General features: G+C 43.0%; 1 protein-coding gene across 2 annotated transcripts in view; it reads right to left on the reverse strand.

Annotated features, from left to right (window-relative positions):
• GLT1D1 (glycosyltransferase 1 domain containing 1) overlaps nucleotides 1-14,817 on the reverse strand; it is a 223,612-nt gene that overhangs the window by 78,088 nt on the left and 130,707 nt on the right. For both annotated transcript variants that reach the window (XM_075322373.1, XM_075322381.1), the window contains exon 8: nucleotides 10,045-10,094. In XM_075322373.1, the coding sequence (XP_075178488.1) occupies nucleotides 10,045-10,094 (50 nt within the window). The remainder of the gene's footprint in view (nucleotides 1-10,044; nucleotides 10,095-14,817) is intronic.

Consider the following 14,817-nt stretch of genomic DNA (forward strand, 5'->3'; position numbering starts at 1 on the left):
ACAAAAAACACCAAATAAATCCTTTATTTGAAATAAAATACAAAAAAACCCTCTTTCACCCTTTTATTAAGCCCCAAAAAACACCCAGGTTCGACGTAATCCACACAAGGTCCCACGACGATTCCAGTTCTGCTACATTACTGAAGGCACTGTTCACGGGCATAGAACATGACCGCAGGTAACTTGACCTCAGGTGACCTCAGGTGCAGGAATATGGTGTAAAAATTTCACCAAATCTGCATCTCTTCGTCAAAAAAAATGCACAAAACTGTTTTGACACGGTTTCTATGTGGTTTTCTGCCAGAATGTGCAAATTTGGTGCTGAAAAGAATGCACCAGATTTCATCATCAAAGCAGAGCTGGAATCGTCGTGGGACCTTGTGTGGATTATGTCGTATCTGTATATATTTTGGGTGTACAAAAGGGGGTGAAAAAGTGTGTTTTTTGTATTTTATTTTAAATAAAGTATTTTTTCGGTGTTTGTGTTTATTTCTTTTCACTTACAGATTAGTAATGGGGGGGTCTCAGATGCCTCCCTTTACTAATCTATGGCTTATCAAAAACAGGCCCAAAAAATACCAAAAGTAATAACAATCATAAAATATATATTTTATTAATAATTACAAAATCATTATTAAAATGTAACAGTAGCCATACCAAAAGATATTCAGAGCATAAGAGGTACAAGGTAAGGACCAATACCAAGGAAGTTTTCTCCCAATATATAAACCTTGTATGCAGTACCCCTCACTCCTCCCCCTCCAAAGAAGCATCTGCAAAATGTGCTTCGGGAGTGAGCTGGGACACAGTGTTATGATGGGTAATTACTTTTTACAATCTTGTGGTCGTTAAAATGTGAATTTAACCCTTTGGCTTCTCACTCAAGTGGGTTTGTCGGTCTGGTTGTTCTCTGAGCTACTTTTGTGGCCAGTATAGGCATGTATATTTCTTTCCTCCTAACTGACTACTACATAAGAATTGGTTTCCTTATATCTTTACCCAGTATACTGTTCCTTGACTATAATATACCTGTGTACTTGGCTACAGCTATGTCCTTGCTATTGTTCCTTACCTTGTACCTCTTATGTTCTGAATAATCTTTTCATATGTCTGTTAAATTTTATAATGATTTTGTAATTATCAATAAAGAAATCTATATTTTATCATTGTTATTTCTTTTGGCATTTTTGTGCCCGTTTTTGGTTGTTATTATTGGGTTCACCCAGTATAAGGGATTATGATCCCACTTACTATCCATTTTTTGGTATTTTTTTCAAGACTTTAATTTAGTGCTTAGTGGCAGCTGTAAGCAGTCATTACCCCCTTATTATCCCGACTGCCACTGTACCAGGGCAATCGGAATGAGCTGGGTAAAGTTCTGACAGGCAAATATTTTTAGGCTGGAGAACCGATAAGTATGGGTCTCCCCAGCCTGAGAATACCAGTCCCCAGCTTTCGGCTTTATAATGGCTGGGTATCAAGATTTTAAAACGTAATGTTTTAAAAAGATTTATTTATGTAAATTGAAAAAAAAAGCTGCATGCGGTCCATCTTATTTTGATACACAGCCAAGATAAGCACACGGCTGGGGGCTGCAGCCTATAGCCCTATGCTTTATGCGTGCTGGGTATCATACTATGGGGGGGACTCTATGCCAATTTTATTTATCTTTACACAAATATAGTCACACAGACAGCATCTCTGATTGGTTGCAGTCAGACGTGCCTCCACTCTGTGTGACAGCATGTCTGACTGCAACCAGGGACGTGGGGACTGCTAGTGGGCACGGGAAGTAGTGCATATGCATGATGGATAATGAGCTGTCTCGAAAGTAGTATGAGTGGCTCGGAAGCAGTGTACAGCTGTGCAAGAAACTCGGTAAGTATAATGCACTTGCTCTTCCCTTTTTTTCTTTATTTTTACTTTACTTTTTTTAATCACTCGAGTTACCCGGATTGTTACCGGGAGTTCCCCTGACACCACCAGGCCCAGGGTTGGTGCTCAGATACTTTTGACACCCACGTGGATCTGGACATTGAATTCACCGTCACTAATCTCAATTACGTTGTTTCTCAATTGTTCCTGAATTTCTTTGGATTGCTGCATGAGGTCTAGTTTTTGAGTATCGTTTGGTCTACTTCACTTTGTCAGACAGGTCATATTTAAGTAATTGAGAGGAGGTGTGTCAGTAATCAGGCCTGTGTATGGCTAGGGAAACTGATCTCAGCTTCCCAAAGATGTGATAAACCACAATTAATGTTTTAAGAGAAAGGGGTACTTTGCACACTATGACATCGCAAGCCGATGGTAGCAATGCCGAGCGCGATAGTCCCCGCCCCTGTCGCAGCTGCGATATCTAGTGATAGCTGCCGTAGCGAACATTATTGCTACGGCAGCTTCACATGCACTTACCTGCCCTGTGACGTCGCTCTGGCCGGCGAACCGCCTCCTTCCACAGCGACGTCACACGGCAGGCGGCCAATAGAAGCGGAGGGGCGTAAACATCCCGCCCACCTCCTTCCTTCCGCATTGCCGGTGGAGGCAGGTAAGGAGATGTTCCTCGCTCCTGCGGCTTCACACACAGCGATGTGTGCTGCCGCAGGAACGAGGAACAACATCGTAACATCGGCCCTTCCGAAATTATGGAAATGACCGACGCTACTCCGATCATACGATTTCGACGCTTTTGCGCTCGTTAATCGTAGTAAAAAGGATTCACATACTCCAATGTCGACAGCGACGCCGGATGTGCGTCACTTTCGATTTGACCCCACCGACATCGCACCTGCGATGTCGAAGTGTGCAAAGTACCCCTAAGGGGAGGGGCAGCAATCACTTTTTCCCACAGGGCTCTATAAGTTTGGATTTTTTTCCCCTTAATAATAAAGTCCTTCATTTATAAACTGCACGCTGTGTTTAGTTTTGTTATGTTTGCCTAATATTTAAATTTGTTTTTTGATCTGAAACATTTAAGTGTGAGCAACATGCAAAAGAATAAAATCAGAAAGGGGGTGACGACTTTTTTTTTACATCACTTTATATACATACAGTATTTAAAAAAAATAAATAAATAAAAATAAAATAAAAAATATATCAAAGTGTCCCAGCAGCTAAAACTCAACATTCAGCTTTTGATTAGAGTTACCAACACCAAAACATTTGTTCACCTGAATTGTGCCAGAGATCCCAAGCAGCGGAAGCATAAGCTGCGATAAACATTTTATAATGATTTGTCTATACATGGAAGGTGCTTCCAACCTTGCAAGAGCAGGACAGAGCCATTATAGCTCCAGCTTTCTTTTTTCTACTGCAGTGACTTAAACACTCAACATACAATACAAATAGCTAGAATACATATTGCGGCAGCAAGCATATAACACCAGTGAAAGGTGTTGTGGGCAATCATTCTACCATTTCACATTCATCTCACTCCACTTGTAAATATTTTTGTGCAGCAGAGTGTAACGAGATGTAAAACAGAAAATTAGATATCCTATTTTGTATAATGAAAACATATGCTGTGAAATTAGACTAGCACGAGCAAACGAACCAACATCAAATTATATTTACATTTGTAAACTTATAGCTCAAGGAAAAAAACGACAACAAATTTAAAGGTGTTTTCTGAGAATACATAAATGAGCAGAAAATGGCTCCAATATCGTATACTGTTCCTCACGGATATTTTTTGCATGCCTTGTAAATTTTGGACATTGACCTTAACAGTTACATTTGTCACAGTAAATTTATGTCATTACCATGCCTTGTAAACAGGGTTGCCAGCTGTCCTCAAGGAGTAACCGTTGTTTTATTATTATTTTCTAATCAATAGTACACGTGAAAATAAATTTTGTAATATGTCAAATGAGCTTCTTTCTCTTTCTGAATTCATAATTTATCAAAATTCTCAATTAATGGGTGAAATCTGTCTTTAGTGAATACAGCCCTCCCAATTATTGAGATAGGAGATGAAGTTTTATGGCGAACTGTAAGGGTGCGTGCCCACGATCAGTATTTGCAGCAGATTGGATGCAGCCTACCTCAGCTGCGTCCAAACCGCTGCGCTGTACAGTACAAGCATAGTGGATGGGATTTCTAGAAATCCCATGCCCACCGTCAGCAAACATTGACCTGTGGCGCGTCTTTCCAGACCGCAGCATTTCAATTGTTTGAATTTAATGCGTCCTCCGTAGGGAGAACACAAGCAGGAGACCGCAGAGCATAGAACCCTGATGGTGGGTACTGACAGCTGCGATCTCCTGCGGAGGAGACATGTGGCCCCCCCCGGTCAGGACTCGCTGCGTTCTGAACGCAGCGAGTCCTGATCGTGGGCACACACCTTAACTGTTGTTACAGGAGAACTTGAAGCAGAACGTTTAGCTCCTTCTCACTCATAGAATTTTAAAAGCACCAGCTGTCATCTATCTCAGTAATGTGATCACCTGCCTTCACTGAATACAGATTTTACAGCAGCAAATTTCTTGAATAAAGTTTATTAAAAAGTGGAATATTTTGGCATGTACTATTAAGTATTGCACTGCACAACTCCATTCAATATAGAGTGGTGAGGACTCCACATCAGCTCATGTTCAAGAGAATAGGAGCTGATCTGCGCCGGAATAGATACGTCTTTAACGAGTAAATCAATAAGAATACGTCATTATGCTCTGAAAACTGGTTTAAGGGTACCTTCACACTTAGCGATGCAGCAGCGATCCGACCAGCTTTCTGACCTGGTCAGGATCGCTGCTGCATCGCTACATGGTCGCTGGTGAGCTGTCAAACAGGCAGATCTCACCAGCGACCAGTGAACAGCCCCCAGCCAGCAGCGCCGTGCAAGCGACGCTGCGCTTGCACGGAGCCGCCGTCTGGAAGCTGCGGAGACTGGTAACTAAGGTAAACATCGGGTATGGTTACCCGATGTTTACAGTAGTTACCAGCGCACACCGCTTAGCTGTGTGTGCAGGGAGCAGGGAGCCGCGCACACTGAGCGCTGGCTCCTTGCTCTCCTAGCTACAGTACACATCGGGTTAATTAACCCGATGTGTACAGCAGCTACATGTGCAGAGAGCCGGAGCCGGCAGCACAGGCAGCGTGAGAGCTGCAGAGGCTGGTAACTAAGGTAAATATCGGGTAACCACCTTGGTTACCCGATGTTTATCTTGGTTACAAGCTTACCTCAGCTGTCAGACGCCGGCTCCTGCTCCCTGCTCGCTTCATTTGTCGCTCTCTCGCTGTCACACACAGCGATCTGTGTGCTTATCAGTGGGAGAGCGCCTTTGAAGAAAACGAACCAGGGCTGTGTATAACGAGCAGCGATCTCGCAGCAGGGGCCAGATCGCTGCTCAGTGTCACACACAGCGAGATCGCTAATGAGGTCACTGCTGCGTCACAAAAAGCGTGACTCAGCAGCGATCTCGGCAGTGAGCTCGCTGTGTGTGAAGCACCCCTAACTTTTGGGTGAGTGTGCTAATTTATGGGATAAGTGACATGTTTTTGGTAGATGTGATTTTTTTTTATCACTTTATAATGAAAATGGAGACTGGATACAAAAACAGCAGACACAAAAAGGGTTTTATCTGAGTAGGATTGGATAATAAACACAAGAAAGTTGCTCACCTGGAGTAATTGTGAAAGGTCAAGCACTATAGAAGCGTAACCGATATGTAGGTGTGCCCACTGCCTAAGTCCCCATAGAGAGATATCAAATCGATGCTGGAAGGGAAAAGGTTAAAAACCACTCTGCTGTGAAGCAGAAACTAAAGTATCTGCAGGATGTGATCTTTATTTCTAAGTATTTCGGAGGCACAGTTCCTTCATCAAGAAAAAAAAAATATCACTGATGTACATCTGTGATTTTTTTTCTGGATAAAAGGAGCTGTGCCTGCAGTGTTTTATGCCAAGATGACAGCAATGATAGCGGTTAGGCCCGTGTTTTTTTCGAAGATCCATCCCATTCTTTCTAACAAGTTAGATGCTGCTGTCGTTATCAACCTAAACAACATCTGAACAAAACCATGTGGGGGAAATTTTTGGTGGTCACAACTGATCACCATAACCCCAATACAGGACAAAAAGGGTACGTAATCCCTGGTAGAGACTCCATAAACATGTTCAAAAAAACCATAGAAAAGAGTCAATGACACTACCTTGATGCAAAAACAGTATATAAATTTTATTAAACACATATAGACAAGCGCAATTAAAAGGTTCAAGACGTGCTGGTAAGGATACAAAAAATGGTGGAACATGTACCACACTGCTAGCTATATATATAGTAGACAAATCAGCCTATGGCTGGGAAATCCGTGTCATAAGTGGTAACACTAAAACTAACTCAGTGGTTACCCTATAGAGTACATAAAGTGCAGCATAATGCAGAGATGTAATTAATGCTGGGCAGAAAGCCAGTAAAAAGTGCCTATTATGCAGAGCATATCGCTCACAGAATGAAAAAAGGGGGGGAACTCAATTCCACTGCTGCCCGTACCGGTAACCAACAGAGGCATAAATTTATAAAGGGTTAAGAAGGACACATACCCATAATAGCCAAGTCAGCAAGATAGAGGTGCAGCTCCACAGACCCCATACATGTTCCACCATTTTTTGTATCCTTACCAGCACGTCTTGAACCTTTTAATTGCGCTTGTCTATATAAGTGTTTAATAAAATTTATATGCTGTTTTTGCATCAAGGTAGTGTCATTGACTCTTTTCTATGGTTTTTTGTCGTAATCAACCGCAGCATCTAAAAGGTTTAACTGCAGGTATCATTGTCCTCACTGACGCACCCGTTTCAGTGTAAGCCTGGCTATGAGCATGGATCCTTCAGTTAACAGCCCAAGTGTTGAGGCAGTATTAGCCTTAATAACATGAGCGCAGTTTGCCAACCGTCCAAAAAGTCATGGATGTCTGTAAATATAGGACCTATTTCTATATAAAAATGTTTATTAAAAAACAAAAAGGTTATGTTATTATGACTAAACATCATTTACTAATTTACAGTGAATTATGCTGAGGCCTTCATTCAGAAACAGGAAAGCATACCAAAAGATCAAAGAGATACAACAAAACTTTAATCCACAAGTGGGAATGTTAAAAGACAGCAACAAACTAACTGAGCCAGAACAGATCAAGGAAGGATGGAACAAATACATGGAGCACCTCTACAAGAGCTACTCAGCTATGGGAAGAAACGGAGACTGGAAATGATAGTGAACTGAACATCTTGACAGACGAAGTTGTTGCTGCGATTAGGCTTCTGTCAACAAAACAAAGCACCTGGATGTGACAATATTCCAACAAAGCTAATAAAGTCTTCTGAAGCAACAGTTGATGTCACTACATGCCTCTGTCAAAAAGATAAGGACAATTGGAAAATGGCCCAAGGAAGGGACAAGATTGATGTTTATTCCTATTCCGAAGAAGAGAGATGCTACAGACAGTGGAAAATATTGGACTATTGCTCTCATACCTCATGCCAACAAAATACTACTGAAGATTAGATGGGTGATGGAAAAGGCCAAAGAATATCACAGGCAGCTCCATTTTTGCCTCAAAGACTACAGCAAAGCCTTTGACGGCGTGGATCACCAAAAACTTTGGAATTCCATGAAGGATATGGGTGTCCCAAACTATCTGATCAGCCTCACTAGGATCCCCTACATTGACCAAGAAGCAACAGTCTTATCATAACAGGGTGACACAGCATGTTTCAGAGAGAGAGAGAGAGAGAGAGAGAGAGGTGTCAGATAAGGCTGCATTCTGTCACCATCTCTCTTCAATATATATGCAGAATCTACTTACAGGAAGGCTGAAAAAGAAGAAGAAATCAAAATAGCTGAACAAAATCATCAACAATCTTAAATAGGCAGACAACACAACATTGTTAGTAACAAGCGTAGATGTAATGAAGGACTTATTTCAGAGTGTAACGATAGAAAGCTCGAACATAGGACTCCTACTCAATACAAAGAGAACAAAGATATTGACTACTGCCAGGTATGACCGGGACACATGTGAGACAGACGGCGACGAACTGGAACCTGTAAAGGACTTCAACCTACTCGGATCACTTAAGATGCAGCGACAAAACTATAAGTCAATAGTAAAATAGCTATGGGCAAGTCAATAATGAAGTTACTGGACAAGGACTTTAAATTGAGGAGCATTTCAGTGCTGATGAAGACACGGCTCGTACATATAGTCCCGTATTTTTTGTGGTAACATATGAATGAGAAACCTGGACGATAAGCAACCAAGAGAGAAGAAAAATCAACGCCTTTGAAATCTGATGCTTGCCCTGAATGGCAAATAGAACAAACAAATAATCATTTTTTGAACAAATCAAGCCAGTCATGTCACTCAAAGCAAAGATCACCAAGCTACGACTTGCCCATTTTGGACACATCATACGAAGAGAGCAATCACATCATGAAGAAGAGGAAGATTAGCAACCCAATGGCTTTATACTATCAAGAAAATGGCGGATAAGTCCCTGGTGGACCTATCTAGGCTTGCACAAGATTGATCTTCCTGCAGAGCGGTCGTGACTGAGCTAAAGGCAGTTAAAATATTAAGTTTTTTTGTTTTATCAATAGGTCAATAAAAATGTTTGCTGTTCCGTATTTTTTGGGAGAAGGTGTTCAGAATGAAAAAAAATAAAGTTGGAAGGTTTGCAAGATGCATGTATACATCAAAGCGTTAATTTACATATGCTTATTATGACTATATCTGTCATGTTAGCATGTAAGGGGTTGTCCTTTAATTGGACAATCCCTTCTTAATCAGCATGTTTGCCCTCAGTAAAACAACAACACTTAGGGGTTGCTCACATGAGCATATAAATCGGACGAGTGCTATCCGATGTTTTATTGGATAGCACTCGCTGCAATGTTACACTATGCTCTGATAACACACAGCCATTACAGTCTATGGGTGCGTATAAAACATCGAACTGCACTCGGACGGATAACATCCGAGTGCAGTCCAATATACGTGGAGACAGACAATGGAGAAGGTGGAGAAATTAAATTCTCTATCTTCTCTGTATCTTTGCTTAAATTCTCAAATGCAAGAGAATCAGATCACACTGCATAACACTTGGCTCATGTTTGCAGCAGAATTTGAGCCGAGTGTCATGAGAATATAGCATCCGATTCGCTTATGTCAAAAGCTATACATCAGTGTGATCCCGGCATTATACACACCTTTGGTGCCGGCACTGTTCAAGCAATGTCAGTAATTGCTCTCCAGGGGATCACATGGTATGGATACGTCACATGAGCCCAGCATCTAATCAGCGCTGACTTCACTCTCTCCGCATTAGGAGGAATCAAACATTAAGAGGAAGTTAGATCTGTGGCCGGCTGCTTACTTCCTTTTAAAGTTTAATACATACGACGATTGGAAGAGCAAAGTCAGTGCTGATTAGATGCAGGGCTCATGTGGTGTAACAATGTTAAGTGAGTCCCGGGAGAGCAAGTGCCGCTTGAACGGCACCGACACCAGAGGGGAGCTTAAGTGTTGATATTCTACAGTGGGCAAGCATGCTGATTGAGGAGTTGTCCAAGTAGTGGACAACCCATTTAAGGGGTTAAAAGTGTGTACCTTAAAGGCTCTACCTAAAGGCTTTTTCCTACTGCTGGGATCCCAAGCAATCAGCTGTGATCAGTGGAAAAGACTGGCAGCAAGAATATAAATTCAGCCACAAAGCCAGAGAACAAATTTTACTGAAATCAATACTAACATATGAGAGTACTAAATAAGAATTTCCCCAAACATATTAGATAACATATGTTGTAAAACATGATTTCTTTTTTTTTTTTTTAACTCAAAGTATTTATGTCACATTTAATGACCAATTAACTGAAACACTGAACTTTACTTTTAAGAGAAGAACAAAGACATGAAAATGGCAAATATTATGGGTGGAACAAATAATAGTCAAATATTTGAAGGCAAAGTATGTCTTTCCTTAAAAAAATGCAACATTGTTTTAAATTAGAAATCTGTTAAATTACATATTAACAAAAGTAATACTTACCATTGGCCCAATAATAGCCAAGCAAACTCCTGGTTCCCTTTCATGCCACTCTAGGAAAAAGTATGTTTTGTTAAATTGGCAATAAATAAAAACGAATGGAAGTGAGACAGTGGAGGAATTCAGAATTACTAGAATTTACAGAGAGCGGAGATTGATCAAAGATTTAGCAGATTATCAGTGTTATTTGGATTAAGCAAATATTTTTGCAGTCAGATGTATTACATGTTCTTAGTAGATTTATCTATTGATGTCTATGGGATCATACAATGTGTAACAAGCTATTGCATGGTCAGAGGTTCTCACAAATTTATCACTAGAAAAATCTGACCTTGATTTGCGATGGAGAATGGCATTGTTTGCAGCTGATCAATTCAGCTGTGCAGCATGATTCGAAGCACAGAACTAGATTGGTGCAGTGACCAAAAAAAGCCATTAGATGACCATTGACCATTTCAGTCGGATGAAATGGCCAATAACTCGTTAAGTGGTATTAGACTGCTTTTTGTTTGGTGGTTTGCGAAAATTTTGTTTCAGGATGATTCACTACTATCCAAGGCATTTTAGACATTGCTAAAAAGAGATGGCGCAAGACAGCCAAGCTCAATTTAATATGCAAACCTTCTCAATGGAATGGCAGCATGACTTTTGTAACAGTCTGCCTTAAGTCTCCTTCAAAAACACACTTAATTTCTTTACCATGCATTTTTGGGGGTTCGATTTTCAAGTCCCTGTAGAAAAGTCTATAAAAAAATGTCAGAATACACTAAACAGAGAGCTGCATTTTGGAAAAGAAAAATTCTACAAACTTAAGAAAAAAAATTGACTGTTAAATATGTTACAAATAATGTGTGTGAATCTGGCCTAACACTACTAAAGTCTGCAGCACAGGACCTAACTGGGCAAGGAAAGGAAGAGAGAAGCCCTTCTTCAGCCCTAAGGAAGAGGGGGCATAATAGGGCAATACTGTAGTGCTGCGTCCCTGCTCTCCCCTCCTGCAGGGCCGCGGCCGGCACGCTCTATGCTGCCCGGCATTCCTGCGCTCTTCCACGTGGTTACATCCTCCTTCCTCCTTCCGGAGTGTGTGCATGTGTCACAGGACCTCCGGGAGTGCTCCTAAGGAGTGCGTGCATCGCTGCCACCTATCTCAAAGGGCCAGGAAATGCCTTTCAGCCTACTGCTGAGAAGCACTGGGTATTTAAGGTAAGCTCCCACTCAGGGAGTTGCCTGTTCAACACCATCAGTTTAGTCAGTTGATTCTGTCTAGCCAGTTGTCTGGTCACCTGTCCCACTTGTCCTGTTCTGCCTGTACATGGCTACCAGCCTGTCCTGCCTGTTGGCACCTGGTTCCAGTCCTGTCTCTGTCCGTACCTGCTGCTGCCTGTCCATCCTGCCTTTTTGGTATTAGTGACTTTGCCTGTTTGTCCTGCCCTGGCATTTGCCTTGCTAGTGACTTTGCCTGTCCGTCCTGCCCTGATTGTGCTAAAGACTCTGCCTGTCTCTAATGCCTGTCCTGTCTGCCTTGAGCCACCCTGGTGCTCCCTGTCTGCACTTGAGACTCAGTCCTGTCTGCTCATGTGTCTGCTCCCGTTCTGGGAGTGAGCGGGCACAGTCCCGGTCCTCTACTCCACGTTTCGGTAAGCCCGAGGGCCTCCCTCTGGTCCAGTGGGTCCACTTCTGCTCACTGTATTACCATCATCCGTCGGCGAACGTTACAGTTTGAACAGGCCATGGACTCCGCTGACTCCGTTTTTTTGCTTCAGCCTGAACTTTGTTCTGGGATCGAAATTCCCCAAGTGAAGAAACTTGCTCACCTAGTCTTTCCAGAAGCCTTTTGTTTTCTGGAATCTTGCTTCTGCTCCCGTTCTGAACCCATGTGCATCTCAAAGCTCCTATCCAATGCCCTCTGAAGCCTTTGTTGGTGTTGTGCATGGAAACCTCCATCCGAAGTCTGAAGAATTCATCGGTGTGGTGTGTAGATGAAATGCTCCATCCCAAACCCAGATGCTTCATTCCTAAACCCGTGGTGCATTTCCAAACTCACATCTGATGCTCTCTGAAGCCTTCGTCGATATCGTGCGTGGAAACCCCCATCTGATGCTCTCTGAAGCCTTCGTCGGTATCGTGCGTGGAAACCCCCATCCGATGCTTTCTGAAGCCTTCTTCAGTGTCGTGCTTGGAGGGAATGCTCCAATCCAAACCTGGACTCTTTGTTCCTGAACCCGCGGTGCATCTCCAAACTCCCATCCGATGCTACCTGTAACTCTTGTTGGTGTCGTACGTGGATGGAATGCCCCAGTCTGAACCTAGATACCTTGTTCCTGAATCTATGGGAGACACCTATTCGTAAAAGATCTCCTTTGTTTTGTCTTGTCTATTTTTTCTAGGTTTGCATTGGATCTGTGTGATTTTGTCTTGCCAGCATGTCATGATTTCTGCCTGTCTGCCAGCTACCAGTGACTTTGCTGCGATTTCATCTTGCCTGCCTGTCCTGATTTCCGCCCATCTCCCTGCTATCAGTGACTTTGATGTGATTTTGTCTTGCCTGTCCTGATTTCTGCCTGTCTGCCGGCTACCATCGACTTTGAGGAAAGAAGTCCTTCTTCAGCCCTAAGGAAGACGGGGCATAAAGGGGGCTACTGTAGCACTGCGTACCTACTCTCCTCTCCTGAATGGACGCACTGTTACTCAACGGCGCGGACGGCTTGCTCTATGCCTGGCATCCCTGCGCTCATCCACGTGGGCGCCTCCTCCTTCACCCTCCCGGACTCTGTGCGCATGTCACAGGACCTCCGTGAGTGCTCCTAGGGAGTATGTGCATGACACTGCCCCCATCCTAAAGGTAAAGCATACCACTCCTAGGAAGTGCCTCTCAACCTATCGCTGAGGCGCACTGGGTATTTAAGGCAAGCTCCCATTAGAGGAGTTGACTGCTCAACATTATCAGTTTAGTTAGTTGAGTTCTGTCTAGTTAGCTGTCAGCTCACCCTGTCTATCCAGTCCCGTCTAGTCCCGTCCTGTTCCTGTCTGTACCTGATACCAGCCCATCCTGCCCGTTGGCACCTGGTTACAGTCCTGCCCTGCCCGTACCTGGCTACCAGCCCGTATACCTGTTGACACATGGTTCCAGTCCTGTCTGTACCAGCCCTTCCTGCCTGTTGGCACCTGGGTCCAGCCTGTCCTGGCCATACCTGGTCCCAGCCCATCCTGCTTGTTGGCACCTGGGTCCAGCCTGTCCTGTCCGTACCTGGCTACCAGCCCTTGCTTCCTGTTGGCACCTGGTTCCAGTCCTGTCCCTGCCCATACCTGGCTACCAACCCATCCTGCCTATTGGCACCTGGTTCCAGTCCTGTCTCGCCCGTACCTGCTGCCTGTCAGTCCTGTTATGTTGGTACTAGTGACTTTGCCTGTGCGCCATGCCCAGCTGGTGCAATGCACTCTGCATGTCCATCCTGGCCCTGCCATGTGCCTTACTAGTGACTTTGCTTGTCTGTCCTGCCCTGTTAGTTTTAGAAACTCTGCCTGTCCATCCTGCCTGTGTTGTCTACCTTGAGCCACCCTGGTGCTCCCTGTCTGCACTTAAGACTCAGTCCTCTCTGCTCCTGTGTCCACCCCTGTCCTGGGGGTCAGCTGCCACAGTCTCGGTCCTCTATCCCCCCGTTTGGGTATGCACGGGGTCTCCCTGTGGTTCAGTGGGTCCACTACCTTGCAGCGAGCATTACACTATTTAAATTGTTTTTGTTTCATTGTTTTTTTGAAAACAGGAGAACATTTGTAAATTTTGATATAAACCTAATTTATAATTGGAATTGAAAAATTTTATTGCAACTGTTTTAGTAGATGTAGTTTGTAGTGGAGAACCTCTGTGCTTGCACATTCAATCAATAGATTATGGTTAGTGGATGCATGAATTATAATATACTACTAATATGCTCCAGGAGCAGTGCACATTCTGGAGTATGATACTGGAAATGCAGACATTGATGATTATTGGAAAGCCAGCAAGCAGTTTTGATCTCAATCTTTGCATTCTAAAGCTAAATGAGAATCCTCACACCAGTCTGTGAAAAGAGCAGTCACTGTGTAGTAAGAAAAAGAACACAGGTATTGGCAACTTTGCATTTATCATCAGAACACCCACTTGAAACTTGTTATTTATAGCTGCCAGTATATGGAAATAGCCTGCAGTGCTAGCATGGCTCCTGTTTCGACACTAACTTGGTCCCATTTTATCTTATAAGGCTTACAATAAATGGCTGAAATTGAACATTATGCCGATTACTAGCTGGGGCACGTGTCCACTGAAGCCAATGATTGGCGGAGTGAGCAATTCTTGCATGTTGCGATGGACCAGGAATATTGGAGCTGCGTGGGAACAGGAGAGGGTGAACCCCACTTTTCATTTATTACTCGCTTTGCTAAAAATTAGGCTGGGGGTTGCTTTCCATTATAACCAAAGACTTTAGGAGACAATAGCTGAGTAAAATAAAAACCCCTCCATATAATATTGGTATGTATGAAGATATAGAAAAAGAAGATAAAGAAGGAAATCCCCGCACATAGCAATTAATGAAAAGGCGCTTTTGCTCTTAGAACCCTAATAATCAACCATTAACATTGAGTCCGTGAGAAAGTATTTGATTATGTAATGTATTTTAGGTTCGAATTGTACAGTACTTTCTTGGGTTGGGCTCAGCACTGTAAATTAGTGGAGTATACAATTCAACAGAGAACACTGCTTTAATAAATAACTCCACCTAGCCAGTTACAACTACA

Source organism: Anomaloglossus baeobatrachus, chromosome 1 (assembly GCF_048569485.1).
Source record: "Anomaloglossus baeobatrachus isolate aAnoBae1 chromosome 1, aAnoBae1.hap1, whole genome shotgun sequence".
Taxonomy (NCBI): domain Eukaryota; kingdom Metazoa; phylum Chordata; class Amphibia; order Anura; family Aromobatidae; genus Anomaloglossus; species Anomaloglossus baeobatrachus.